The following is a 26,106-nucleotide window of genomic DNA, read 5'->3' on the forward strand; positions in this document are numbered from 1 at the left end:
TCTTCATTTTGCAAATGACAACAAAAAGGCACACAACCCAATTTTAAAAAATAGGCAATGCGGCCAGGCGCAGTGGCTCACGCCTGTAATCCTAACACTCTGGGAGGCTGAGGCGGGTGGGTCATTTGAGCTCAGGAGTTCAAGACCAGCCTGAGCAAGAGCAAGATCCCATCTCTACTAAAAATAGAAAGAAATTATATGGACAACTAAAAATATATACAGAAAAAATTAGCCGGGCATGGTGGCGCATGTCTGTAGTCCCAGCTACTTGGGGGCTGAGGCAGAAGGATCCCTTGAGCCCAGGAGTTTGAGGTTGTTGTGAGCTAGGCTGATGCCACAGCACTCTAGTCTGGGCAACAGAGTGAGACTCTGTCTCAAAAAAAAAAAAATATATAGGCAATGGATATGAACAGGCAATTGACAGAAAGGAAATCGAAACAGGGAGCAAACAGAAAAATAATCTTCTCAGTGGTCGTAAAAATGCCAACTAAAGTTACAAGGAGATATCACTTTATATCACCCCTCCAGGCCTCAGTTTCCTCAACTGTAAAAGGAGTTAATAATAACATGTACCTCACAAGCTTGTTGTGAGCATGTGATGATTTCTGCAAAGCGCTTAGAGAAGCCTGGTGCACGGTTCCATGCCATGAGCATGAACAAGCTCATATGAGCATCTGTGTGAGGATGGAGACAACGCTGGAAGAGAACATACCACACCTTTCTCACTGGTGACCTGGGGTGGGCAGAGCTGAAGGGGTGGCAGACAGGTGGTTAACATTTTGTATTAATATTAATTCAACTTGTTACAGCTAGCATGTGTTACTGTTGTAATTTTTTAAAGAGACACTAAAGCAGAAGGGAAAGCAGAAAAGCAAACCAGGCAGTCTGCCCTGAACTCACCACCTGCTCTAGGAAGGGTGGGAAAGGGGATCTGGTGGCAGAGACCCCAAGAAAGCCCTCCACCCCAACAAGTGATCCCAACCCACTCCACAGCCCTGGGCAAATGGGTGATCCTCTCTGGAATTCAGATGCCCTCCTCTCTGGAATGGAGCTGCTGCTGGCACCCACGGGAAGCATGTTCCTTACTACTAATTCCAAGGGCAGACTTGAGTTCCAGTCTCAGTGGCGCTTATGTGGCACACATAAGCAATGTGCTAAATATCTTTTAAGGGCCCTCCGCTTGTCAACCCATTTAACCTTTCATCAACCCTATGAATTTGGAACTTAATATTATCATCCCCATGTGGCAGGTGGGGGAAACTGAGGCACAGAAAGGTGAAAGCACTTTCATGGGCTCACACGCTAGAAAGTGGCCAGGATTCCAATGCAGGCAGCCTGGCTCTGAATCCAGGCTCGGGCGGGACCACCAGGCTCTACCGCCTCCCATGTCTCAGCACCTGACTTCCCCTCTCCCAACCTCAGTTTACTCAGCTGTGAAATGGGCTTCCTGATACTCACCTCTCCAGTTTGGGGCAAGGGGCAATGTCCTCAGGCCCGGACCTGGGAGACGGAAGTGTTTGTAAAATGGGCACCTTTGTTACCTCAATCCCTGCAGGAAGGAGATGTGTCAACGCCCCAGGCCTCTCACTGTGGTGTAAGTTCCCGCTGAGTTGTTCCTTACCCCACTGAGGGGACAGACAAAGCAGGGCAGGGATCCAAACCCAGGGTCTTCCAGAAACCAGAGGGCGAAGTGCCCAGGGTCCTGTGCATCCTCCGGCCGATCCGCCTCCCCCCCCCCCCGGCCCAAATCCCCAACCACACCGCATCCTGTTCTGGCTCTGCTAGATTAGGAAACCGAGTTTGGGGTCCCGTGTGACCGACCCGGAAGCCCCGCCAGGGTGTGAAGCAAGACGTTCCCGCCGCTCCGCCCCGGGCAGATAAAGGCAGCCCGGCCGCCGCGCGCTCCTAGCGGTCCCAGCCCGCCCCGCTCGCCATGTCCCGCCGCCGCGCGCTGCTCGCCGGGGCCGTCCTCGCTGTCCTCGCCCTCGGAGGAGCGGCTCAGAAGATGGAAGAAGCCCCGGACTGCTGCGGCCCCATCGTGCCCCGGAGCGAGTGGAGGGCCCAGGAGTCCAACTGCAACCAGAGCCTGAGGCTGCCAGTGCTCTACGTGGTGGTGTCGCACACAGCGGGCAGCCCCTGTGCCTCCCCGGCCTCGTGCCTGCAGCAGGTCCAGAACGTGCAGCACTACCATACACAGACGCTGCACTGGTGTGACGTGGCCTACAAGTGAGTACCGAGGGGGCAACGGGGTGCAGACGCCAGCCAGCGGGACCGGTTCTGGGCCCCGTGCTGCAGCCGCCTGGCGGACGCCCTGCGCAGCTTCCTCAACCGCGCGGGGTCTCCCCGGGTCACCATACAGGGCTGAGCAGGCGCAGGCAGCACAGAGATGCTATAAAGGAGGGGAGAAGGACTAAAGTCCGAACCCTGGTCCCTGGAGGAAGGGGCAGGCTTTGCCTCACTCCCCACCCCAAGGTGTCTGCTACACATCATGAAACAACTCCATAAAGAATGGCACTTTTGGCCGGGCGCGGTGGCTCACGCCTTTAATCCTAGCACTCTGGGAGGCCGAGGCGGGTGGATCGCTCGAGGTCAGGAGTTCTAGACCAGCCTGAGCAAGAGCGAGACCCGTCTCTACTAAAAATAGAAACAAATTAGCTGGCCAACTAAAATATATATGGAAAAAATTAGCCGGGCATGGTGGCGCATGTCTGTAGTCCCAGCTACTCGGGAGGCTGAGGCAGGAGGATTGCTTAAACCCGGGAGTTTGAGGTTGCTGTGAGCTAGGCTGACGCCACAGCACTCACTCTAGCCAGGGCAACAAAGTGACACTCTGTCTAAAAAAAAAAAAAGAATGGCACTTTTGTTAGGAGGCAGAAAACCAGGCTGAGGAAGCACCAGGCCAGGTTCCAGCATCAGCTCAGCTAACTGCTGGCTGAGACCTGGGGCAGGTCCCCACAGCTTCATCTTCCTCCTCTGCAAAGTCCACGGGATTGCAACCAGCCTGGTCGTCCAACGAGCCAATACGTGCAATGCACTTAGGATACCACCTGGCAGGTAACAGGAGCCCCAAAGCCATGGGCTGACATTAGGCACCTACTGTGTGCCAGGCAGCGGGCGGGATGGTGGCGGGGAGACAGCCGTGGATAGAGCAACGCTAGCCCTATGGGGCTGAGCGACCAACAGGGAGAAACAGGCGAGAAACAAGCCGACGAGATGAGTTCAGACGGTGACACAAGCCATAAGGAAAAGGAACAGGGCGATGGAAGGAGAACTGCAGCCAGAGCCCCACGTGCACCTTTAAAGGGTGGGGTAAGGAAAGGCCTCCCTGAGACAGTGGCTTTGAGCTGGCTCCGGGACACGGGAGCGCAGGACGCAGGCGGACCGGCAGAGGCCATGAGGCTCAGTGAGCAGGTCACTCTGCAGCACGGGGTGCTGGACACAAGTGGGGCAGTGGGACGAATAAGGACTTTGGTTTTTCTGAGTGAGACGGAAGCCGTAGACGGGCTCTGGCTTGGGCATGAGGCTCCCCCTGGCGGCCGCGGGGAGTGAGAGCAGAAACAGGGCCTGGGGGTGGGGTTAGCTCAGTTCCCCCCCCCCACCACCAGCTCCCTCTTCAGTGTAACAGGCTGGGTCCAGCCAGGGGGTTCCCACATCGAGAGGGAACAGCGAACCCTCCAGGCCCTCAGCCCTCGGAGCGACCCAGAACCGCCTGGTGCGCTCACTGCACACGCAGATGTCCAACTCCCACCCCACCGGCTGCTTCTGTAGACCCCACTCAGACAGGTCTAGAAGCCTCCTCGGGTATCCCCAGCTCTTCCAGCTCAAGATTTTATCATTCAAAGGTTCCACCTTCGAGGTTTTTGCTTCCAAGAGTCAGGTGCCCCAACACTGAGTGTTCCCAGCAAGTGATGAAGACTCAAGCCCCGCTCCGCAGCCTCTGGCCTAAACCACCGGATAGAGAAGCAGACTTCAGTCCGTTTCTCAGCCTTTAGGATTCCGAGTTTGATTCTAACGTTCTGAATCCCCTTTCCTTGTCGTGTCACCGGCTCTCTGAGCCTGTTGAATGGGGCTCTTTCTTGACTGTATGGTGGTTGCGGTGTAACTTAGATGTGTCCATGTCACAAATACAAGGGAGCACCGACTCCCTGTGCCAGGGGCTAGGAATGTGGCAGCTAGCATCACTGTGGTGTTTTAGTCTCTTCCAAGCCAGATTCTGAGAACTGGCTTCCTAAGCAGCAAATTCAGGACTCAAGACTCAGAGGCTCCAACATTCTGTGCACCTGGAGCTGAGTCGGCAGATACTGCCGCTCCAAGATGCTGATCTTCCGGTTAACGCCAATGTGCCGAGTCAGACTCGCCCGATCAAGAAACGCTGAATGAGCCTCAGGAATCCACTGCCAAGATGAGAAACCTCAAACAGGCAGATGCTGGGGCTCCAGGCTCTGTACCTGGTTGTTACCCCAATCTTGAGTCCCTGATCCTGTTGCCCCAGTGGACCCTGAGGGCCGGAAGCAGGCGGGGGTGAGGGCAGAGTTCTGAGACGCAGGGATCTTTGAATACCTTGTATAAATCACGTCGCTTTGTGATCTCTGCTCTCTAAGCTTAAAATGGGGATGAGAGGCCAGGCGCAGTGGCTCACGCCTGTAATCCTAGCACTCTGGGAGGCCGAGGTGGGAGGATCGCTCGAGGTCAGGAGTTCGAGACCAGCCTGAGCAAGAGCAAGACCCCCGTCTCTACTAAAAATAGAAAGAAATGATCTGGACAGCTAAAATTATATATATACAAAAAAAATTAGCTGGGCATGGTGGCGCATGCCTGTAGTCCCAGCTACTCGGGAGGCTGAGGCAGAAGGATTGCTTAAGCCCAAGAGTTTGAGGTTGCTGTGAGCTTGACGCCACAGCACTTTAGTCTGGGCAACAAAGCAAGACTCTGTCTCAAAAAAAAAAAAAAAAAAATGGAGATGAGAACAGTACCTACCTCAGAGGGCTGTCGTGTAAGGATTCGGCAAAGCAAGAGTTCAACAAATCCTCCAGGGAGGCAGGAAAGAGCAAGGAACAAGATGACATGGGTGGGAGTCACACAGACCTGGCTGAAAAACCCATCTCACCCCTGACCCGCTGTGTGACCTTGGAGAAGTGACTCCACCACTCTGTCTATATAAATTGGGAGGGGTATTGACTCCTGGGGCTGCTGTGAAAATCAAAAAGGTACATTCAGACCTGTTCTTGGCACGTGGCAGGGACTCCAGGAAGGGTCACAGTCATTGCTATTATTGTGGAAAATGAAGGGCAGCGGAGGAGGATGTCGGGGAAATTTTGTGTGCATGGCAGGAATGGGAAGGCGGGAGTGGAAGAGGGGGCAGGGGTCCTCCCCCAGGAAGCCCTCCCTCACTCACCCAGCCCCTCACCTCCCCGAGCAGCTTCCTGATTGGAGAAGATGGGCTGGTGTATCAGGGCCGGGGCTGGCACACCAAGGGCGACCACTCGGGTATCAAGTGGAACTCCATGTCCATTGGCATCACCTTCATGGGCAACTACATGGGTGAGTGGTGGGCCAGCAGAGATGGGGGGTGGACACGGGGCATGGAGATGGCATGGCATGGTGGCTGGTGGCTGAGAGGCTCTGCCATCTCCAAGCCCCATGGGCCTCATTTCCTCCATTTGCAACCACACAGTAAGGGTGGGGATTGGTTGATATAAAAATCCTCAAGCCAATCCATGGCACCCTAAGAAGTGCTTGGTAAGTGTCAGCTATTGTTGTAGGTGGGACCCAGAGGTCTGGGGACAGAGGAGGGTGAATAAGCAATAATCACTACGACAACCAATATTCTGTGCCAGGCACCGTTCTGAGAGTTTTACACAAAATAATTCATTTGACCCTCCCAAAGGGTAAAAAGTGGGAGGGTAGGTGCCACGATTGCTCTCTTTTCACAGATGAGAAAACTGAGGCACAAACAGGTTAAGTCCAGCTCAGAGTGCACAGTGGTACCCACGCCCCCATACTACCTCTGCCCTCCTAGTAAGCCCCAGCCTCACTCCTGTCTCCGCCTCCCCCAGAGCGGGTGCCCCCACCCCGGGCCCTCCGGGCAGCCCGGAATCTGCTGGATTGCGGTGTGGCTCGGGGAGTCCTGAGCCCCAAATACATGGTCAAAGGACACCGGGATGTGCAGAGGACGCTCTCCCCAGGAGACCAGCTCTACGAAATCATCAAGCAATGGCCGCGCTACCGCTAGTGAGGACCTGCTCGTCGGCACCCCGTTCCTCTCCGCCCACGGCCAGAAACCCCACTGCCTCCTCCTCCAATAAAGGTGCAGCTCAAGCTGTGTTCCTGACCATGTCACCCCTCTCTCTCCCGCTCCCACAAGTCCGCGGCCATCCCGTCTCCTCCCCACACTCTCCTCACTGGTGCTCGGAACCCAGAGGCCCCGACCCTGAACCAAGACCCCGGAGATCCCAGCTCGAAAGCAACATCACAGCTCAGAACCCAGAGGTCTCAGGTCAGAGCCCAGGAATCAGCACCGCGTCGGCCGGGATATCACCGACAGCAGCTGGGGGTCCTCCCAGGCAGGGAACCGTGCTGCAAGACACCCTTTTCCCACCACACAGCCAAAGACATCCTGTGCAGAATCTCTGCTTGGACTCCTCTGGGGACAGGCTACTCACTACCACTCCCCAGGGCCTCTCTTGCAGTGCTTCAGACAGTGTGGGAGTTTTTCCCAATATGCCTTCCAGTCACAGACATGCCCCGAAGTGCACTCAGGCCCCAATTACACCCCCCAGTCTTCCTTTCTCCCCACTCCACCTTCACCCTTCGGTCATAAGCTGAGGGGTCCCAAAGGCAAAAATGTTTATTTACAAAATGCACGTATCCTCCCTCCCAGCATGCCTTGCCTGGGGAGAGGATGGGGTCCAGGCCTCACACACCTGAGACCCCAGGAGCACCAGGAGGACTGGAGCTTGGGCGGGGCTGGAATGCCACCCTGGCCCCACCCCCCATGCCATACCCAGCAGTGGGTGGGGGGGTGGAGGGGCAGTACCCCCTCTCCACGGTCACGACCGCGTGTCCAGTCGGTTCATGTATTCCTGCAAGGCCTTCAGGCGGGCATCTATTTCGGCCATGTCGGCCGCCTGGTGGTCCGAGCTGTACTCTGTGAGAGCAGGCATGGGTGTGGGGGGCTGGGAGGGGACTGAAGCCACAGGGAGCTCCTGGGCCCAATACCAGTGCCCTCATTACTGTCCCCAGTGGGTTCTGGGGCCAGTTGTGGGGGGCGAGATGTGGAGTCCCAGGCTCACCTTTGATGGGGACCCAGCCACCCGAGTTGGCCAGGCGTCTCTGATGGTGGCTACGTTCCAAGGGGGTGGACTTCTGGTGATGGGGAAGGCAGGAAAGGGGGTCAGGCACCCTCCCTCTATTCCTGCCCCCCCAAATCCCATTGCAAATTCTGAACCTAAGGACCTCAGGAAAAATAAGGCCTGACACCTACTGAACACTCACTATATGCAAAATAACCTCCTTGTGTCCTCATGAGAACTCTCTGAAGTGACACTATCACCATCTCTGTTTAACCAACAAAGCAACTGAGTTACAGAGAGGCTAAGAAACTACCTTGAGTCACGCAGGCGGTAGGAGCCAGGTTTTAACACCTGACAATCTGAAGCCAGAGCCTGAAACAGCATCACGTGTCCCTCACTGCTCCCACCTCCAATCCACTGGTCTCAAAACACCTTGTTTCCAGAGACACATCAGAGTCGCCCCTGCAACATGATCCCCAGGATGGAATCATGGGAAATGGGGACACCTGGCTTCCAAAGGCTTAACGCTACCCCTTCCTCCTCCAAAGTCTGAGCAAAGACACTCACCGTATTGGACCCACTCCAGGGTGTGGGGCTAGGCGGCTTCCCACGGCGAGGAACGCTGGGAGAAGGGAGTAACCAAGGACCAATGGTGGGGAGCCTTTGGTTCCTCACACCTTGCCGCCTTTGTGGGTCCAAGGTCCCCAGCCTCCATCACCCCATTCCCCTGCAAAAGACCATTTCCAGTCTCCCCAGACACCCTTCAAGGTAGTCCTTTCTCCCAGTCCCAGTTTTACCCTCTGGAGAGCGACTCTGAGAAGTCCTCGAACTCGCTACAGGAGCTGGCGGAGGAGCAGCGGCTGCGGAAACTGTCCACTGGCGGGAGGAGGAGGAGGGTGTCAGCTGCCCCCACCTGCCCGCACCTGCCCGCACCTGCCGGAACGCCCCGCCCCGCCTCAGCTCAACCCAGCTACCGGAAGAGCTGCGGTTTCGGTTTCGGGAGCGGTTAGCTGCGTCCCCTCGGCCAGTCACAGCAGCAGGGGGCCGGGTCTGGCGAGACCATGAGACCGACGGGCCGTCCCCGCTTCCTCCACTGCCCAAGCGGTTTCGCTGCTGCTGCTGTTGCCTGGGAAGCGGGGAAGGAGACACCCGCCTGTGCGCCAAACTAAGGTGGGGAAGGGCGTTGCTGCGCCCCTACGGGTCAAGGCCAGAGCCGGTGACTCACCTGCGATCACCCGGCCCAGGAGGAGAAAAAGCATGCGGGGACACAGAGCAGGTGGGGGTGGGAGAGACAAGAAAACAGGGCCGGCCAGGGGTCAGGAGGGCAGGTGGTGCGGAGGGGAGAATGGAACAGGTGACAGGTGATGGAAGGCGGGGAGAAATGCGCGACCGGCCAGGGCCAGATGCCGAGAAAGCCGGCACAGGTGAGGGAGCCGGGTACCGCGGCAGGATAAAGGCAAGTGAGGGGGGAATGGACACTAACTTCATCCTGATCTCTCTCTGCTTCTTTTCTTTGGCTTTCACAAAAGCTGTGGGGTCAAAACGGAGCGCACGGCCACCTAGGACAGGGTGGGAAGTGTGGAAAGAAGAGGAGACTGCGGTCACAGGATCCACCTCCCCTCAGGGCGGGACAGGCGGGTACAGACCTGTGGGCGAGGGCGAGGGGCGGGCAGGGCGGCCCCGACCCCGGCTTCCGCGGCCGCTCTCCCGGGACGAGGAGCGAGCAGCGCCACGGCCACGAGAGGTGGAGCGCTCGCGGGACGATGAAGCCCGGTCCTCCCGGGCCAGTACCACTGGTGGAGTCCGTCTCCTGCGACCATGGGACCACCTGTCAGTTTCCTGCCAAGCTGGACAATCTCAATCACAGCCTCCTCCCTGCCCCACCGCACCCTCTTCCCTCTACGCTCAGGCCCAGCCGCGATCAACTCCTAGACATTCACGCTCGCCCACGACCCTCCCATATGCCCTCCCCCAGACTGCGTCCCACCCCAAGCCCCACAGACCCCACCCACCCAAGAAAACCTGTCATTTCCCTACACCCTTTCAACACAGTCCCTTCACCAGACCCTTCCTCCCGAGGTCTCACACAACTCCCTGGAAACCTTTCCCAACTTTCTATTGCCCGCCCCAATAAATCGCGACAGATGACACCCTGATCCCCATCTCTTGGGTCGCACCCTTTCCGCTCAAGAACCTCAGGCCCCGCCCCTTTCCCAGTCCCTCTCTCCAAGCCCCGCCTCCTGAATGCTGCACCAGAACCTACCCAACTCCCCGTAAGTCCGCTATTTCTAACTCAGGTACCATACAGTATTCTCAGTCTGTCCCTATGCTCCATGCAGCCCAGTAGGCCCCGCCCAGTCTCGGGCCCCGCCCACCCACCTTCAGACTCCGCCCTCTCCCCCACGCCCCGCCCAGCCGCCCCAGCCCACCCGCAGGCCCCGCCCAAGCGGATCCCGCCTCTCACCCCCGTTTGTACAGAGCCAGCTCGCTGTTCAGCGTCCTCAGCCGCGAGCGCAGGCTCCGCTCCGACGCCTTCACCTCCTCCAGCTGCCGAGAGGGGGACGGGGTGCAAAGGTCCGGACTGAGGCTGAGGCCCACGCCCCACCGGCCGCCCCGCGCGGCCGCCCGGTCCCCTCACCTCCTTGGCCAGGCGGCGGCAGTCCTGGCTGCGGCGACCCGAAGCCCTGTGCCCGAGGCCGCGTTCCTGCCGCAGCTCCAGCTCCAGGCCACGCACCAGTCCGCGTAGCGCCTCGGCCTCCTGGCGCGCCGCCCGGCCGGCCAGAGCCTCCTCGCGCGACCGGCCCAGCTGGCACTCCAGCTCGCGCTTCTCAGACGCCAAGCGCGACACCCTGGAGAGGGACGGAGAGTGGGCGAGCGAGCTGGGGAGAGGGGCACGGTCTCATTATCCCCACTGCTGCATACCCTTCCTGGGGGATGGGTATGCCCCATCATTTCACCTCCCCCACGAAGGGGAAACAAGACCTCATCACTACCAGCTGCCCCCACGGATGGGGGGCAACGTCTTATCATCTCCCCCTCCTCCATGTGAGGAGGGATATAGCCACATCACTCACATCCGTCCCACCTGGAGCAAATAACCCCACGACACACACGCTCCCCTGGTGCAGGGTGCAGGGATGGGAACACGGCCATGTAGGTTCCAATTCTAAAAGATTTCATCAATCTGTCCACACCCTGAAAGCCCTGCCCCCACCTCCCAGGCAGGCTCCCACTCACCAGAGGGCTCTCTCTAAACTGCAAATCTGATCAGGCTACTACTATGCTCAAAACCCTTCCTTGAGCAAATGACGTACACACGAGTCTATTCGTTTCAGCACTATATGTAATAGCAAAAGAGTGGAAACAGCCAAATGTGTATCAACAGAGAACTAGTTGAATTTCTGATACATCTACTCAATTGAGTACCCATAGCTGTAAAAAGGAATGAGGATGTCTATATCCTGTCACCAAGTGATAGCCGTAAGTTTGAAACAGTGCAGAGTATGTTTAGTATGTCCTGTTTTGTAAAAGAGTATTACAAATTTATATGTTTATATTTTAAAATATATATAATAGGATAAATCAAAAATTTTAAAAAAAATAGTAAGGGTTATCTATGGGGGAGGGGAGAACAAGAACAGAAATTGGACCTCTCTGAATATACCCTCTTTTTCAGTTTTGACTGTCAAATTATGAAAATATTTTCTATAAATAAGTTAATACAATTTAACCAAAGCCATCCCAAACTCTTTTAAGGAAACTGGTTCAAATAGACCTTACTGTATATCAAAGTTGGTAACACACAGCAGAAGTATAGGAGGTGACTAAAAGATATAGCCTAAGGACAAAAAGAACTGCAAAGAAATCTTAAATTTCATTCAGAACTCCTATTATTAGCAATTACTTTGGTATTGTTTAAGATAAAGCAAATAAATATGTTACTACCCAAAGAAACTAAGACTTTCATCATGAGGAAAGACATATATCACCTTGGATTTCCAAGTAAGAAAAAAAGGGGAAAAAAAAAACCAGAAAAGACATACAAATATAAAACCAAAAAAGTTAGGTAAAGCAGGCACGAATGTAGTCCAGCTACTCGGAGGTTGAGGCTGGAGGATAGTTGAGCCCCGGAGTTCAAATCTAGCCTGGGGGCCAGGCGCAGTGGCTCACACCTGTAATCCTAGCACTCTGAGAGGCCGAGGTGGGAGGATCGCTCGAGGTCAGGAGTTTGAGACCAGCCTGAGCAACAGCGAGACCCCCATCTCTACTAAAAATAGAAAGAAATGATTTGGACAGCTAAAAATATATATAGAAAAAATTAGCCAGGCATGGTGGCACATGCCTGTAGTCCCAGCTACTTGGGAGGCTGAGGCAGGAGGATCGCTTGAGTCCAGGAGTTTGAGGTTGCTGTGAGCTAGGCTGACACCACAGCACTCTAGCCCGGGCAACAGAGTGAGACTCTGTCTCAAAAGAACAAAAAAAAAAGAAAAAGAAAAAGAAAAAGAAGCTGGAGGACAAGTATGTGTATAATATACTCCTGTCTACTTTTGCGTGTGCTTAGAATTTTTCCTAATTGAATCATTCTAAAAATCTGTGGTTCTCCTACACTCTCCGAAGAGCTTCCCTCCACCTCCCTCTCCCGCAGGGCTCCAGCTGTGAATGCAGTTCCTTCCTTCCAGAATGCTCTCTCCTTCTCCTCTGGCAGGAACCACCCCACTCACCCAGGGAAGCCTGCCTGCCCCCAATGCTCTCTGCTCTCCCAGCTCTCTGTGCATTTCCTTCCTAGCACTGACCACAGCAAAGCTGTCATCTGTTGGTCCGATTGTCTGTTTTCTGTCTAGATCCCCACCCTCCTGGGGGCAGAGCCTCCACCTGTCCAGTTCACCGTGTAGGAACCTGGCTCCACGGACAGGCTCCCTGCGTGCAACTCTACTCCACTTATTAACAATCTGGGGGGCTCTAAGCAATTCCACTTCACATCTCTGGGCCTCAGTCCATCTCTTCTCGTCTGTGAAGAGGGATGGTAATAGCCATATGTACCTGCAAGGTTGTGGGAATCTCTAAAGAGTGCTCAGACCAGGTCTGGCATAATAAACATTAACTAGTGGCAGGCAGCGTGTCTGGCACACAGTACGAACTCAATAAATGTTGGCCAAATGAAGGAAGAAATCGTGGAGCCTTCCCAAACGCCCTAATTCCAGGCTGGGAAGAGCAGGATAAGAATCCACTGACCAGCTGTGGGATGTCAAGTCACCAGCTCCAGTCACCAGCTCCAGCTCTGCGGGTGGCTCCTAAACGAACACACACACACACACACACACACACACACACACACACACACCCTCTCCCCACCCACCCTCACCCCCCAATCCCACCCCTGCCCGAGGGCAGATCCTAAGGATGAACTGAGGATGAAGCTTATCCTGCTTCCCACTCTGGCCTCCCACTGTGGCTTTCCTACCCCTCAGCCCAGCGGTGCACAGCCGAGCTCCTCCGGGAAGACCCACAGGGCTTCCCTACCCCCTGAGCTCCCATTCCGGGGAGGAGATAGGGCAGGTCCTCCCTGTCAGCAATTAGTGCTCTGTCCTGGGCTCACAGCTTGGATCTAAGGTCAACCCTGGCCTTATTGCTCACTGTGTGACGTGGGGCAAGTTCCCTAACTTCTCTGGGCCTCCGTTTCCTCCTCTGTAAAAAAGGGCTGATAGCAGTGTCTACCTCACAGAGTGGCTGTAAGAATAAAATGAATTCAATCGTAAAGCACTGAGCAGAGTCCCTGGCACACAGTTAAATGTTCAATAAACATTAGCTACTGGTATTATTATTATTACTAAAAACATTATTGTCCTCCCCAATGAGTCGGGCCTCCCCAGGTGGAGACCGAGTCCTCAATTCAGCTTCCCCACAGACCGCAGCATGTGGCAGGAATGAATGAATATGCCACAAGCCTTCGCTTTCTTCAGTTCTTTCTTCACTCTTTCAGTCCACTTGTTCTCACCACATTCCCATTGAACACAAGGACTTTGCACATGCTGTTCCCTCTGCCCACAACACTGTTCCCTCATGCAGTGCCCAGCCCCTTTGCCTGACCCACCCAGCACCCTACCAGGGTCCTGTTACAGCCTCCCACAGCACAGGTCCCTTGCCCACCTAATCCCATCGTGTCTGCAGTGACATCTCAGGGGGTTATGTGATTAACGTCCACCTGCCCTGGGCTGGGCACCACATGAGGGACAGAGCATGGGGTGGTGGCCAACATGAGGCCCCGGGGAAGGTGGATTCACTCGGGGAGGGGAATATAGCTCAACCTCCTACCCCGTCTCTGACCTGCTGTTCCCTGTGCTGAGAACACTCCTCCCTTAGCAGACAGGGTCAGGTCCTCCCTCTGGATCCCCCAGACCCACCTGCTCTGAGTCCTCACTGTCTGCAGACAGAGCCATCTCCCTCACTGGACTGGGAGCGCCCACAGGGCACAGCCAGGATAACCTTGGTCCCCAGCACCACCCAGTATACCACCAGGCACAGAGGAGGGGCTCAGAAAAAACACATGGCAGATGAGGGACAGCTCTCCTCCCAACAGTGCCGAGCGTGGGACCCTCGAAGTGCATGATGGGACATGCCACACCCTACCTCAGCCCCCCAGCCCTCCAGGACTCACTGCTCCCGCAGGTGCCAGATCTCGGTCTCCCGGGTGTCCTGAGCGGCCTGGCCATCCAGCCCTCGCAGGCGGCCCAGCTCCTCCTTCAGCGAGCGGATGATGCCCTGCAGGACCACGGGGTCGGGCTTGCCCTGGTACGGGAGGGGCAGCGGGTAGTGAATCCTGAGGGGGAATTAGAACCGCAGCATCTCAGAGGCCAAGAATCTGCCCGAGGGCAACTACCAGACTCTGACAGCCACAGAGTAAAAAAATAAATTCCGAAAACCTCACCTTCTAAAGTTTATGCTCTGAACAGAGTTTTGAGCCTCTCCCTGGCCCCAGGCCCCTTGCTCCAGCCACCACGCCTAAGAGCCTCTTATATAGCAATTTTGTGACCACAGGGATTGACAGCTCTGGTGCAGTCTGAATTAACTTCCTTGTCACACTGCTGGTGAGGGGACACTGGTATCATGTTACTTGCAGCTAAACACAATCCTAATTCAGATTCCATAGTGGGAGATTCTGGTTGGCCTAACCCGGGTCACCCCTTGGATCGGTAACTTCCCACTAGAAAATCCAGAAGCTATTAACACATGGGGCAGACGCTGTCGTCCAGCTACCCAACAGCCATTCCCAACTCCCTTGCTGCCTCCTACTATAAAGGATGAAAGGCTAGATATTCATGTTCCCAGCATCCCTTGCATGGGACTGCTTCTGGTCATATATTATGGGAAATCTGTTGAGAGTCTTCTGGGAACACTTTTGTTTTCCTGATAAAAACATCAGATGCAATTAGCAAACACAGCCCTGTCCCTTTCCTTCCTGCCTTGATACAGATGCAATGCTCAGCGGCCCAGCAGCTATTTTGTGACCATGAAGAGATAAAGATGAAGTCAAAAAGCCAACATGTTAAAGATGACAAAGGAAAAAATAAAAACAAAAACAGACAGAGCCTGAGTCCCTAATGGAGCTGCTGAGTAGCAGCCACCTACCTAGACATCTTCTTATGTGATAAACTATTATTTCCCTAAGGCACCAGTAATGGTTGTTCTGCCACTTGTAGTCAAACACAACAGTAAATGACACAAACCCCAACACAAAAGATCCCAAAGGCAAGGCTTAACCAACACCCCACCTTGCCTGGGTGCCAGGGATTCTTGAGGTCTAGCCACATCCTCTCCCACCCTGCCCACCTGCCAGGGCCCAGAGCCAACCCCTTTTCCCCACCTGTCAAATTCCACAGAGTAGATGAGGATCAGGTAGCGCTTGGAGTTGAGCTGAGCTGACCTGGGGCCCAAGGAGCCCGGGCGGCCCCCCATCTTGCGGTTTCGCAGGGACTCCAGGTCTGTGTAGGTCAGCAGGTCTAGGGTGACTGACTCACTGCTCTGTTGGGAGAGGAGGGGAGGAGGTGCCACAGGACCCAACATGGCCACACCCTTTCCCGTTCTCGGGGCTGGCTGGAGTTTCCTCCACTAAGGGTGATGATCAAGATGGCCCTGTCCCAGGGGCTGGCACAAGGATTTCTTTAGAGGGAGAAACTGGAAAGAACCTAAATGCTCAACCACGGGCGACGGCTGAGACCTGTGACTCTCCAAGGGTTGTCTACAGATCCATGGGGGAATCCCAGATATCTTTCCAGGGAGTCCATGAGGTCAAAACTATTTTCATAATAATACAAAGACATTGTTTGCCTTTGCACTAATGGTGCGAAAGTAATGGTGGGAAAAACTGCTGTCGCCTTAGCAGAAATCAAGCCCCTGGCACCAACTGGTACTAGTAGTCATTGCGTTCCTCACTGCCAGGCAGTCTCAGTGGGAGGTTGGGGAGGAGGCAGAAATAAATAAACAAGTAAATAAAACACAGCAAATGAAACTTAGGAATGTTCTTGATAAAGCAGTAAAAATTATTAATTGTATTGGATCTTGACCCATGAGTACACATCTCTTTACTATTCTGTGCAACAAAATGGGAAGTGCACACAAAGGCCTTCTGCTGCATACCAAAGCATGACAGTGGTCTCAGGAAAAGCTCTTGTGCAACTGCGCTTTGAACTAAATTAGCCACTTTTTCATGGAATGCTATTTTTACTTGAAAGAACGACTGACAGACAAAACTCGGGTTATTCAGACTTGGATATTTGGCAGGCATGTTCTCAAAAATAAACAAAGTGTGCCTGTCACTTCAAGAAAAACAGCTAACAGGATTTGTTGCCAATGATAAAATTCAGGCTTTGCACTTAAATTAGAATTAGACTTTTGGAAAACTTGTATCTTCTACTATGTGTCTGACAGCTTCTCAAGGTTCAAAGACTTTCCTGGTGAGATCAGAGAGGATATTAACAAACGTGACTTCCTGGTGTTATATAAGGAAAGGTGGCAACATTTGGAAGATCTGTACATCTCAGAGAACCAATATTTTCCAAGTGATCAATGCATGATGTTAGAAAATCATGCACAGGTTTAAAAGATCCATGCAAGGCCAGGATACGTCAACGCAAGTTAAGTAGCAATACGAAAAGTTCACTGATGAAGCTTCAGATTCTAGAATCCAACTAACCTTTAAGAAACTACCCCTTGTCCAGTCTTCATGTGTTAGCAAAAAATGATAGCCATAATTATCTGAAAAAGCTATTCTGGTATTCCCTTTTTCACCCTTAATCTGTGTGAGGCAGGATTTTTCTTTTTTTTTTTTTTTTTCTCAAGACAGAGTCTCACTCTGTTGCCCGGGCTAGAGTACCTGGCATCAGCCTAGCTCACAGCAACCTCAAACTCCTGGGTTCAATCAATCCTTCTGCCTCAGCCTCTTGAGTAGCTGGGACTACAGGCATGCGCCACCGTGCCCAGCTAATTTTTTCTATATACTTTTTTAGTTGTCCAGCTAATTTCTTTCTGTTTTTAGTAGAGAGGGAGTCTCGCTCTTCTCACGCTGGTCTCGAACTCCTGAGCTCAAACGATCCACCCGCCTCGGCCTCCCAGAGTGCTAGGATAATAGGCGTGAGCCACTGCGCCTGGCCCCTAACCTGCTTTTTTTTCCAATTAGTACGTTTAACTACTTGACATTATGTATTTTTCCATTTTTCTGGTCTCTCCCACTGGAATGTCAGCTTCATGAGGACAGAGATTTTGTCTGTGTTCACTGCTGTATCCCCAGTGCCCACAACAGTGCCTGGCACACTGTGGATGCTCTCTAAATAAAAGAAATGAATGGCTATGTTCACTGATGTGACTACATTTTTATGAAATATTATTGAATCTTTTAAAGATGGGTTGCAGAATACCTTGGAAGATATATCAACTATATACAATTATAGGTCTCAAAATACATACACGCACACATTCAGAAATGAATGGAGAAATGGCTGGAGTGATTTTTACCAAAATATCAATAGGAATGAATATTAGGGAGGGAGTGATTTTTACTTTCCTCTTTACATTTCTCTGTGACCTGAATTTTCTACCTGAGCATAACTATCATTAGAATCAGAATAAACCATTTAGGACGCTTGGGAAAGAAGAAAAAAATAGCCCTGTTCTGGCAATGACAGAAAAGATAGATGGTTTTGCATACATCAGATGGGCATCTACCCCCGGGAGAATCCGGACGACAGAGCCCACCCCAAAACCCTGGCCCCTACCTGTGTGAGGGCTGACTCCAGCATGTTACAGAAGATGTTGAACTGTTTGAAGTTCCCTGTCTTGTGAGTCAAATCTTCGATGACTGGGTGGGGAGAAAAGTCCCTCCTGAAGTCTGACCACTTGCCCAGCCCAAGGGCAATGCATCTACACTCTCCAACTCTCCCCAACTTCGTGCCTCTGGCTTGAGGAACGAGGCCTACACCCCTCCCCACATTTGGAGAGCTTCCAGTCACACAGAAGAGGCAGGCGGACAAGATTCTGGTGGCCTCATCTTCAGGGAGAAGCTGATCCCAGGGGAGGAGTGGCGAGCCCACCCCAGGCAGGCACACTCACAGCTGGCATCAAACTCGCCCCGCCACTGGTCAGCCGTCATCCGGTCCTCCACCTCCAGCTCCAGCACCTGCCCAGAAACCACCACCCGCACGGCATGCTCCACACCACGGAAGATGTAGTCGACCTGCAGGCCAGCCGGCTGGTCCATGGCCAAGGTTGCTGGAGAGAGGAATGAGACAGAGACCCAGAGGGGCTGAAAGCCCAGGCTCATGAGCTGGAAGGCCAGGATTCATATCCTGGCTCCATCATTTACCAGCTATGGCACTTTGGGAAAGCAACTTCACCTCTCTGTGCCTCAGCTTCCTTATCTGGAAAATGGGTATAATGATGGCACCTACCTCATAGAGTTGTGAGGATTACACTGGGCAACATATATAAAGGCATTAAAACTGTGTCCTGAACATTGCTCTGCGTAACACACGCTGGCTAGCAGAAATATATGATGACCAACAAAAGGATCATGATTAATATTATAAATGTATTAATTCTTATCCTCATTTTATATTTATTATTATTCATTCATTCATTCAGCAAATATTTGTGGAGAAAAATCAAGCTGGAAAGGGAGATGGAATATTGGAGTAGGGCAGGACATAGCTTTTTTTTTTTTTTTTTTTTTTTTTTTTTAATTTTTTTTTGAGACAGAGTCTTGCTTTGTTGCCTGGGGCTAGAGTGCTGTGGCGTCAGCCTAGCTCACAGCAACCTCAAACTCCTGGGCTCAAGCAATCCTCCTGCCTCAGCCTCCCTTGCGCCACCGTGCCTGGCTAATTTTTTCTATATATTTTTTTTTAGTTGTCCAGATAATTTCTTTCTATTTTTTAGTACAGATGAGGTCTCGCTCTTCCTCAGGCTGGTCTCAAACTCCTGACCTCAAGTGATCCTCCCGCCTCAGCCTCCCAGAGTGCTAGGATTACAGGCGTGAGCCACGGCGCCCGGCCGGGACATAGCTTTTAAATAGGGGATCACAGCAGGCCTCTCTGAGGAGGTGACATTTGAGCACAGAACTGAAGGAGGTCAGAGAGCAAGCCATGTGGCCATCAGGGTTAAGTGCTCCAAGTCAAGGGAATAGCCAGTGCTATATATTATCTATGACTTACTTAAATCATTTACACGGAATTAATAATTAATTTTATTATTAGTCTGTTATAAGCATAAGTACGTTCTCTTAGCCAACAGAGCTGCTACTCACTGTTAGTTCTATGAGGAGCTGGAGAAGACAATCAGGCCTCTACCCTCAGCCCAGGATTCTAGGGGGTGGTTCAGAATGGGGGTTGGGGCTGCCTGGGTCTCGATCTAGGTTTTTCTGTGCATACATGGGCAAGTTACTTAACCTGTCTGTGAGCCAGATTCCTTATCTATAAAGTGTATGCCACCCTGAGTGCTGAGGACATGATGAGAAACCAGATGATGTCCCTACTTTCAGGAGGTGACAACAGATATATAAAAATGCCAAGTAGTGGGAAAAGGGGATGTGCTGGGGGTAGGGAGGAGAAAGGGGCACATGAACACCCAAGGGAAGAGTGTCCAGGCAGCAGGCAGAGCCAGGCAAAGGTTTGAAGGTGGGATGTTCCTGATTTGTTCTAAGAACAGCAAAGAGATCAGTTGTGACTGAAGAGACTGAATGAGGCACAGAGGGCTAAGTGATGAGATCAGAGAGATGTAACAAGGACCAGATGATTATCATAAAGGCCTCTGAAAGCCCCTAAGAGGATAACAGCATCCACTTCCTTGGATTGGTATGAGGATTAAATGAGTTAAGCGTGTTAAACTCCTTGGAGAAACGAAGCAATGCCTGACCCGTAGCAAGCACTCAATACATATTGGGATTATCATCATTACTATTGCTACTATTACTTTGTTGTTTCTGAGCTTGAAAGGAACTACAAAGAATTCCATGCTCTCCCCAGTGGACAGAAGCAGAAACTCAGGCTCAGCAGAAAAGGGGGCCCTGTTCAGGGTCCCACAGCTGTTCCAAAGTCAGAGCCACCAACTCAGACCATGGGGGCTCCCTCCAATGCCTGATCTCCTTCTCCCCCTACCACCTCCTCACACTTCCCCCAGTAAGTCCTTTTAAAGTCTAACACTGGAGAATATGTTGTGAGGCAGAAAAAGATAAGTCCTGAAACTACAGGTCAGCGATTTTTTTTAACCTTTTTAGAGTCTTTGAGCCTTTGAGAATCTAATGAAATCTCTGAACCTTCCTCAGATAAATAAATAGTGCCGCAACCTTTTGCAAGTAATTTCAAGGTCTCCCAAATTATCACTCCCCACGCCCATCCACAGATCTCTTATCTCAGAGGTCCAAAAACAACCAGAACCCTAGACATCCCGACAGGCACCTCTCTCGAGATTGGAGTTTATTTGGGAGAAGGGTGCTTTCAGGTTCCGATGAAATCCCGCGGGCTCTTTCCCTGGAAAATTCACACTCTTGAAACTGCACTTTTATTCTCCCAGGATTTGGAGGTTGACGTTAATAATCCCTTATCTTTTTTTTTTTTTTTTTTTTTTGGAGACAGAGTCTTGTTTTGTTGCCTGAGTGCAGGCGTCAGCCTAGCTCACAGCAACCTCAAACTCCTGGGTTCAAGCAATCCTCCTGCCTCAGCCTCCCAAGTAGCTGGGAGCTACTGGTGGCATGCACCACCATGCCCGGCTAATTTTTTTCTATACATATTTTTAGCTGTCCAGATCATTTCTTTCTATTTTTTTTTTTTAGTAGAGACAAGACAAGGTCTCGCTCTTGCTCAGAGCAACCTCAAACTCCTGGGTTCAAGCAATCCTCCTGCCTCAGCCTCCCAAGTAGCTGGGAGCTACTGGTGGCATGCACCACCATGCCCGGCTAATTTTTTTCTATACATATTTTTAGCTGTCCAGATCATTTCTTTCTATTTTTTAGTAGAGACAAGACAAGGTCTCGCTCTTGCTCAGGCTGGTCTCGAACTCCTGACCTCGAGCAATCCTTCTGCCTTGGAATTCCAGAGTGCTAGGATTACAGGCGTGAGCTACCGCGCCCGGCCACCAATAATCCCCGATCTTGCTGCAAACAAATCGCTGCACGTTTCAACTTACCCTTCATCCCTGGCCCCGCCCACCACCGCTCCCCCGCAGATTCCGCGAGCCAATCAGCAGCCGCACCGCCCTGGTTACCAAGGCGTTGGAGGCACCCACCGACTGAACATCAGGGGAGCCGCGCAGCACCACCGCCCCCACTCCGTGGTACCCAACTCCCGGGAGGAGACCGAGGAGAGCAAGGGGACCTGCCACATCCCTTCCCCGCCGCCAACCGGCCCTGATCTCACCCCACGCACACACACACACACACACACACACACACACGCACGCACACACACACCCCTCTTACCTTCACAAACTTCACCCGCTCCCCTCCCCCATCCGCTCTTCTAGGCATGTGTAAGGCTCAGTAATTGCTGATGGCATAAATCCCACCCTGAACCCAGCTCCCCAACACTCATCTCTCCAGACCCCCAAGGGACTCTGGGCTCCCCTTCCCCTCCTCTCTGCAGAACCTCCCTCCCTCCATAATCCAGCCCTTCCCCAGAAACCAGTCCCCACCCCTCCTCAAAGTCCCTAAATTCCATGCAGCTCCCCCAGATTGGGAAGGGGGCAGCTACACTCTCCTCTTACCTACACCAGCCACCCATGTTCTCCTCGGGTTCCATGTTCAACCTCAATTCTGCGCCCCCCTAATCCGCCTGCATTCTGCCCACGAATTTGCTCAAGATTCTACTCCACACACCCCACTTTCAGCCTGCATTCCATCACCCCTACAGTTCACCTGGATTCCGTTCCCTCCCAAATTGTATGTAAACCGCCCCCCCCCCCCCAGCCGACCCGCACACACATTTTCCACCTCTCTTCCCTTTTGAGAGCCCTCCCTGAACAACCCCCTTCACCACTTCTGGGATTCCCGGGCCCTGAGCTTCCCCCCTCCCCTCCCACCGCCAACCCTGTCCCTCTACCTGCAGCCTCCCTCCTCGCTTTGTGACCAGTGGCCCATCCTGGTCGCCGATTTCATTCCAGTGCCAACTTCCTCCTAGCTCCTCTTCTCGGCCTCAGCCTCCTGACCCCGCATCCCATCCCGGCGGTGCCTTCAAGGCCCCGCGCCCGACAACCCGTGACGTCACCACCCCAACCCTGCACGCGCTGTGTGGACACCCCAGCGCCCCATTCCGGCCCACACACCTGACCCCAGTTCTCGGGCTTCACGACACCATGGCTCCAGCACACGAACTCCCAATTTTCCAGCCCCCAGCTGTGTCCCTCTCATCGTTCACCACGGTGACCCCTTCTCCTTTCCACTGTTACATCACCGCCCCTGGCTCCTCCTCCTCCAAAATTGCTCTCCCGGATAGCTCAGATTTCACACCCCAAGGCCAGAGCTGCAAACGCTCCACGCTCGGCTCCCCAAAGACAAATCCACATCACCACCTCCCACACCCCACATGGGCAAATCACCACCCCTGCCAGCCCCCACCTGATGGCTGTTTTCTCACTCTGCAGCCCCCTCCGCCACCACCACATACTCCAGCCCAGCCATGACCTAGCTGGGCTCTCCAACGCAGGAGCCCCCATCAGACACACACACACACACACACACACACACACACACACACACGCGCGCGCACACATATATGCCTGGCCTGGATGACTCTCCTGTCCCCGTTCTAAGCTCACCTCCCCACCATGTAGGGGAATTTGAGCTGGACAGGATCCTCCGGAATACAAACCAAAGCTTTTAACATTGTCCCCATGGAATGTATAGACACAAAAGCCCTTTAGGGCACCACACAATACAGACCTCCAGTGTCCAGACCCCGCCACCCTCCCACTATCCCACAAACGCTTTTTGCCTTAGATAAGGACCATGCACACTTATCAACCCAATGACTCACCCTTAAATCTGCTCTCTGGAAGGTACAACCATCCCGTTTTACAGAGGATGAAACTGAGGCTTGCGTAGGATCCCACAGAGGACAGGAACATTCATCCCCCTACTCATTAGCCAGCTGCCCTTCCCTGACCACTTTCCGCTTCCTCCCAGCACTAACCCAAATGTGGCCTTACACCTTAAGCATGGCACATCTGCAGGCTGGGGACTCCAGGGTTCAGATCTCAGCTCCACCACTTATCCATGGTGTGACCTTGGGCAAATCACTTTCCTCATGAGTAAAATGGGGCAATAAGAGCTCCTACCCTGAAGCTTATTCTGCTGCTAGAGAAGAAAAATAAAATTAAATTTTAAAAAGTGTTTATAAAAGAGCTACCTCATGGGATTGTTGTACGAATTAATTAATACATATAAGATGCTTTGAATAGTGCCTGGCACTCTCTGTTACCATCTGTGTGATTCATTGATGATTAGTTGACAGATCAGGAGCCCATGAGGGCAGAGCCATTTTGATCATTCTTGTATCCTCAGTTCCCTGGCCTGGCATAGATCAAGGACCACTTGTGAATTTAATGGGAGATGCCAGATTATGGGGTTTCAGGCAAGAGGGATTCAGCCAAGGTCTTTTCCCTTCAGCTCACTCCTTGTTGTCCTCCAGGTCTCAGCTGGAGGATGCCACCTCCTGCAGGAAGCCCTCCCTGACTAGGTCTCAATCACCACAGTGACCCCAGCACTACTCAGCAGAGGACTGGCTACAGGAAAGGAGCTTGATGATAACAGTTGTTTCCTTCCAGCCCAAGTTCTCAATAAGCCCAACAGTGTTTCTCAAAGTGAGGGCCAAGGAACATCAGCATCACTATGGTCCTTGTGAAAATGCAGCTTCCTAGGCCTGGTCCCAAACGTACACAAACAGAATCTCTGCAGGTGGGCCCAGGAATCTGCATTTCCTACAAGCTCCTTCAGACACTAAAGTTGAGACCCTCTGTCTTTGGGCACCACAATCTTCCCAGGTTATTACCCCACCTAACCTCACCACCCAAGACCCTCCCAGCTCAGCAACCCTGCCCCACACCACAGGGAGACCCTGAAGGGTGGTGAGCATGGTATAGAAGAAGTAACACGTTTCAAGCACCTATGTGCTCTTTTAGGTGCTGACTTCCACATGCACATGGAGGCAAACACTCTGGCAGGGAGGTCTGAGAAGTTTAGTGGATATAAATAAACAATAATCTATGTCAAGAAGTAGTAAATGTTATGAAGAAAAATAAAGGTAGGTAAGGGGCCAGGCAGTGACAGGAGCTATTTTAGCTTGGGTGGGCGGCAAGGGTCTGTGAAGTTGACATCTGAACAAAACCTGAAAGAGGTGAGGGAGATGCCAGATCCAGAAGGAGAGGACAGCGAGTACAAAGACCCTGAGGTGGCAATGTACTTGCTATGTTCCATGGACAGCAAGGAGGCCAGGATGGCTGCAGCAGTGTGAGCAAGGAGGACTGGGGAGAGGTGAGTGGAGCAAGTTGGAATGGATGGGGCCTTGTGGGCATGGTAAAAACTTGCTGAGTGAGATGCAAGGCCAGGAGAGAGTTTGAACAAAGGAGCAACATGATCTGACTTTTGTTTTAACAGGCTTCTCCTGACTGTGGGGGTCAAGGGCAGAGGCAGGGGGCCCAGTAAGGAGGCCACTGCAAAACACCAGGTAAGAGGAGATGACTTGAACCAGAGTGGTGGCAAGGGAGGTCATGAGACATGGTTGGACTTCAGATGTTGTAGAGGCAGAGCTAATGGGATTAGCTGATGGAGAGACCCGTGGATGCTCCAAGGTGTTTGTCCCAAGTATCTGGAAGGATGGACTTGCCATCAACTGGGTCTGGAGGTTGAAGAAGGGAAACCACAAGTTTGGTTTGAGACAAGATTAAGTCTGGATGTCAGCTGAAATTCCAAGTAGAGAAGAGTCGGCCATTGGGTATATGAGTATGGAGTTCAGGGCAGAGATCCAAGCTGGAAACAGACACCTGGGAGTTATATATAAAGATAGTGAAGCTAGTAAGTGATGTAAGAGATAAGGTCATTCTATTGATAACAAAACTGAAGCACAGAAGGGTTAATCAACTCGCCCAAAGCCACAGTAATGTTTAGCGGTAGGGCCAGTGGCAGAGCCAGGATTCAAACTCAGGCAACTCGACCCCAGAGCCCACGCTCTTAACCCCGGGTTGGGTAAGTTTAAGAGTTAATCCACGAAAAACACTGGTAGGTGCCTGGCACGTAGTAAACGCTACATGTATGATAGTCCCTCGCATTTCAGGAAAGCACAGCCTCATTCCTGGAGGTCTCTCTGCCTCCCTCCTCGCTACCGCTTCCTCACTTGCCTTCCTCCTAAGTCAGAGCTTATAGCTAGCTCATCGCAGGGACCTCTGCTCCTCGGTACTGCGCTGTAATAACCTCGGCCTTAAAACCTTCTATTAAATTGCAACGCTACGCAAGGGCATCTCTTTATTTTGCCATCTGCTGTCTCCTGCCTTACAACTTTCCCCATTAAAGACCCTCCCACGAATACAGAACATCCCCGACTCACAAACCTCTCTCTGCCTCACAACACGCACTCAGGCGCCCACCCGTGTTAAAGGGCACCCTCCCCCCCCGATTCCCACCCTTCCTGGGTCAGCTGCCAGCCGCAGCCCACTCTCCCCGAGAGGACCCCTCCCCCCGGGCCCGCCGCCCGGGCCCGCGCACCCGCCGCTCCCGCCGCCTCTCACCTTCTCCACGGACAGCCCTCGTCGCGAGCCGTTCAACTGCCGAAGCTCCAGCCCCGCCCCAGGATCCGGCCTTCTCGCTCCTCATCGGTCCAGGCAAACCCGCAACCGAGTTTCCATTAGTCAAAGCAGACGTCCGTCACTCTGTCCCGCCCCAGAGGAGAACCCGCCCTCCAAAGCTTGCAATTGGTCAATTTGGGAGAGGTGTTCCAAAAAGGGTTGGGAAGGACCCTATCGTTGGTCTCTTCTCCAATCCTTACTGGCCAACAATACTGCCAGTCATACCAGAGGGTTGTTCCCCGAAGTGGGAGGGAGATAATCTCGGAAGTAGCCCATTGACCCCGCCCACCACCCCCTGCTGTAGGGTAGGCCGCACCCACGTGGAGGGGAGGGGCTGGAGGAGAGAGTTGGGCGTGCATGCGCACAGGAAAGTCTTGGCGGCGGGTCCGGAAGCTGCGGGGATGTTCTAAACATGAAGACAGGTTGAGATGTATCATCGGTCAAGGCATTCCGAGGCTACACGAAGCACTTTGCAGGCCTTGGGTTATTTAAAGTTCAT

At 52.9% G+C, this 26,106-nt stretch overlaps 2 protein-coding genes across 5 annotated transcripts; one reads left to right on the forward strand and one right to left on the reverse strand.

Moving 5' to 3' along the window:
- Positions 1 to 1,889: 1,889 nt before the first annotated feature.
- Positions 1,890 to 6,331, forward strand: PGLYRP1 (peptidoglycan recognition protein 1). The gene is made up of 3 exons (XM_045531375.1): positions 1,890 to 2,226; positions 5,420 to 5,541; positions 6,057 to 6,331. The coding sequence occupies exons 1-3, from the start codon at positions 1,934 to 1,936 to the stop codon at positions 6,230 to 6,232; spliced, it is 591 nt and encodes a 196-aa protein (XP_045387331.1). The 5' UTR covers positions 1,890 to 1,933; the 3' UTR covers positions 6,233 to 6,331.
- A 491-nt stretch (positions 6,332 to 6,822) lies between these two features.
- Positions 6,823 to 25,595, reverse strand: CCDC61 (coiled-coil domain containing 61). 4 transcript variants are annotated; one of them, XM_045531371.1, is made up of 15 exons: positions 25,551 to 25,572; positions 24,234 to 24,809; positions 17,895 to 18,053; positions 17,561 to 17,643; positions 15,154 to 15,311; positions 13,948 to 14,109; positions 9,931 to 10,141; positions 9,757 to 9,839; positions 8,939 to 9,102; positions 8,776 to 8,851; positions 8,267 to 8,418; positions 8,090 to 8,168; positions 7,860 to 7,914; positions 7,293 to 7,365; positions 6,823 to 7,147 (listed from the first exon to the last, which is right to left on the reverse strand). In XM_045531371.1, exons 2-15 carry the CDS (start codon positions 24,241 to 24,243, stop codon positions 7,050 to 7,052), a joined length of 1,563 nt encoding a protein of 520 aa, XP_045387327.1. In that variant the 5' UTR covers positions 24,244 to 24,809; positions 25,551 to 25,572; the 3' UTR covers positions 6,823 to 7,049. The 4 variants fall into 4 exon arrangements, with proteins under 4 accessions (XP_045387327.1, XP_045387328.1, XP_045387330.1 ...); XM_045531372.1 differs by lacking the exon at positions 24,234 to 24,809 and having other exon boundaries at positions 25,551 to 25,595; XM_045531374.1 differs by lacking the exons at positions 24,234 to 24,809; positions 25,551 to 25,572 and adding an exon at positions 25,528 to 25,534.
- Between the last annotated feature and the right edge of the window lie 511 nt (positions 25,596 to 26,106).

Source organism: Lemur catta, chromosome 19 (assembly GCF_020740605.2).
Source record: "Lemur catta isolate mLemCat1 chromosome 19, mLemCat1.pri, whole genome shotgun sequence".
NCBI lineage: Eukaryota > Metazoa > Chordata > Mammalia > Primates > Lemuridae > Lemur > Lemur catta.

Coding starts and splice junctions, on each gene's coding strand:
- CCDC61 (XM_045531370.1), bottom strand. CDS start 22,895: ATGTTCCTGTCCTCTGTGGGATCCTACGCAAGCCTCAGTTTCATCCTC. Junction 14,110..15,153: donor TACTCTGTGGAATTTGACAG/GTGGGGAAAAGG, acceptor ATTCCCCCTCAG/GATTCACTACCCGCTGCCCC. Junction 8,852..8,938: donor CCCCTCGCCCTCGCCCACAG/GTCTGTACCCGC, acceptor ACCCTGTCCTAG/GTGGCCGTGCGCTCCGTTTT.
- PGLYRP1 (XM_045531375.1), top strand. CDS start 1,934: ATGTCCCGCCGCCGCGCGCTGCTCGCCGGGGCCGTCCTCGCTGTCCTC. Junction 2,227..5,419: donor TGGTGTGACGTGGCCTACAA/GTGAGTACCGAG, acceptor CTCCCCGAGCAG/CTTCCTGATTGGAGAAGATG. Junction 5,542..6,056: donor CTTCATGGGCAACTACATGG/GTGAGTGGTGGG, acceptor CGCCTCCCCCAG/AGCGGGTGCCCCCACCCCGG.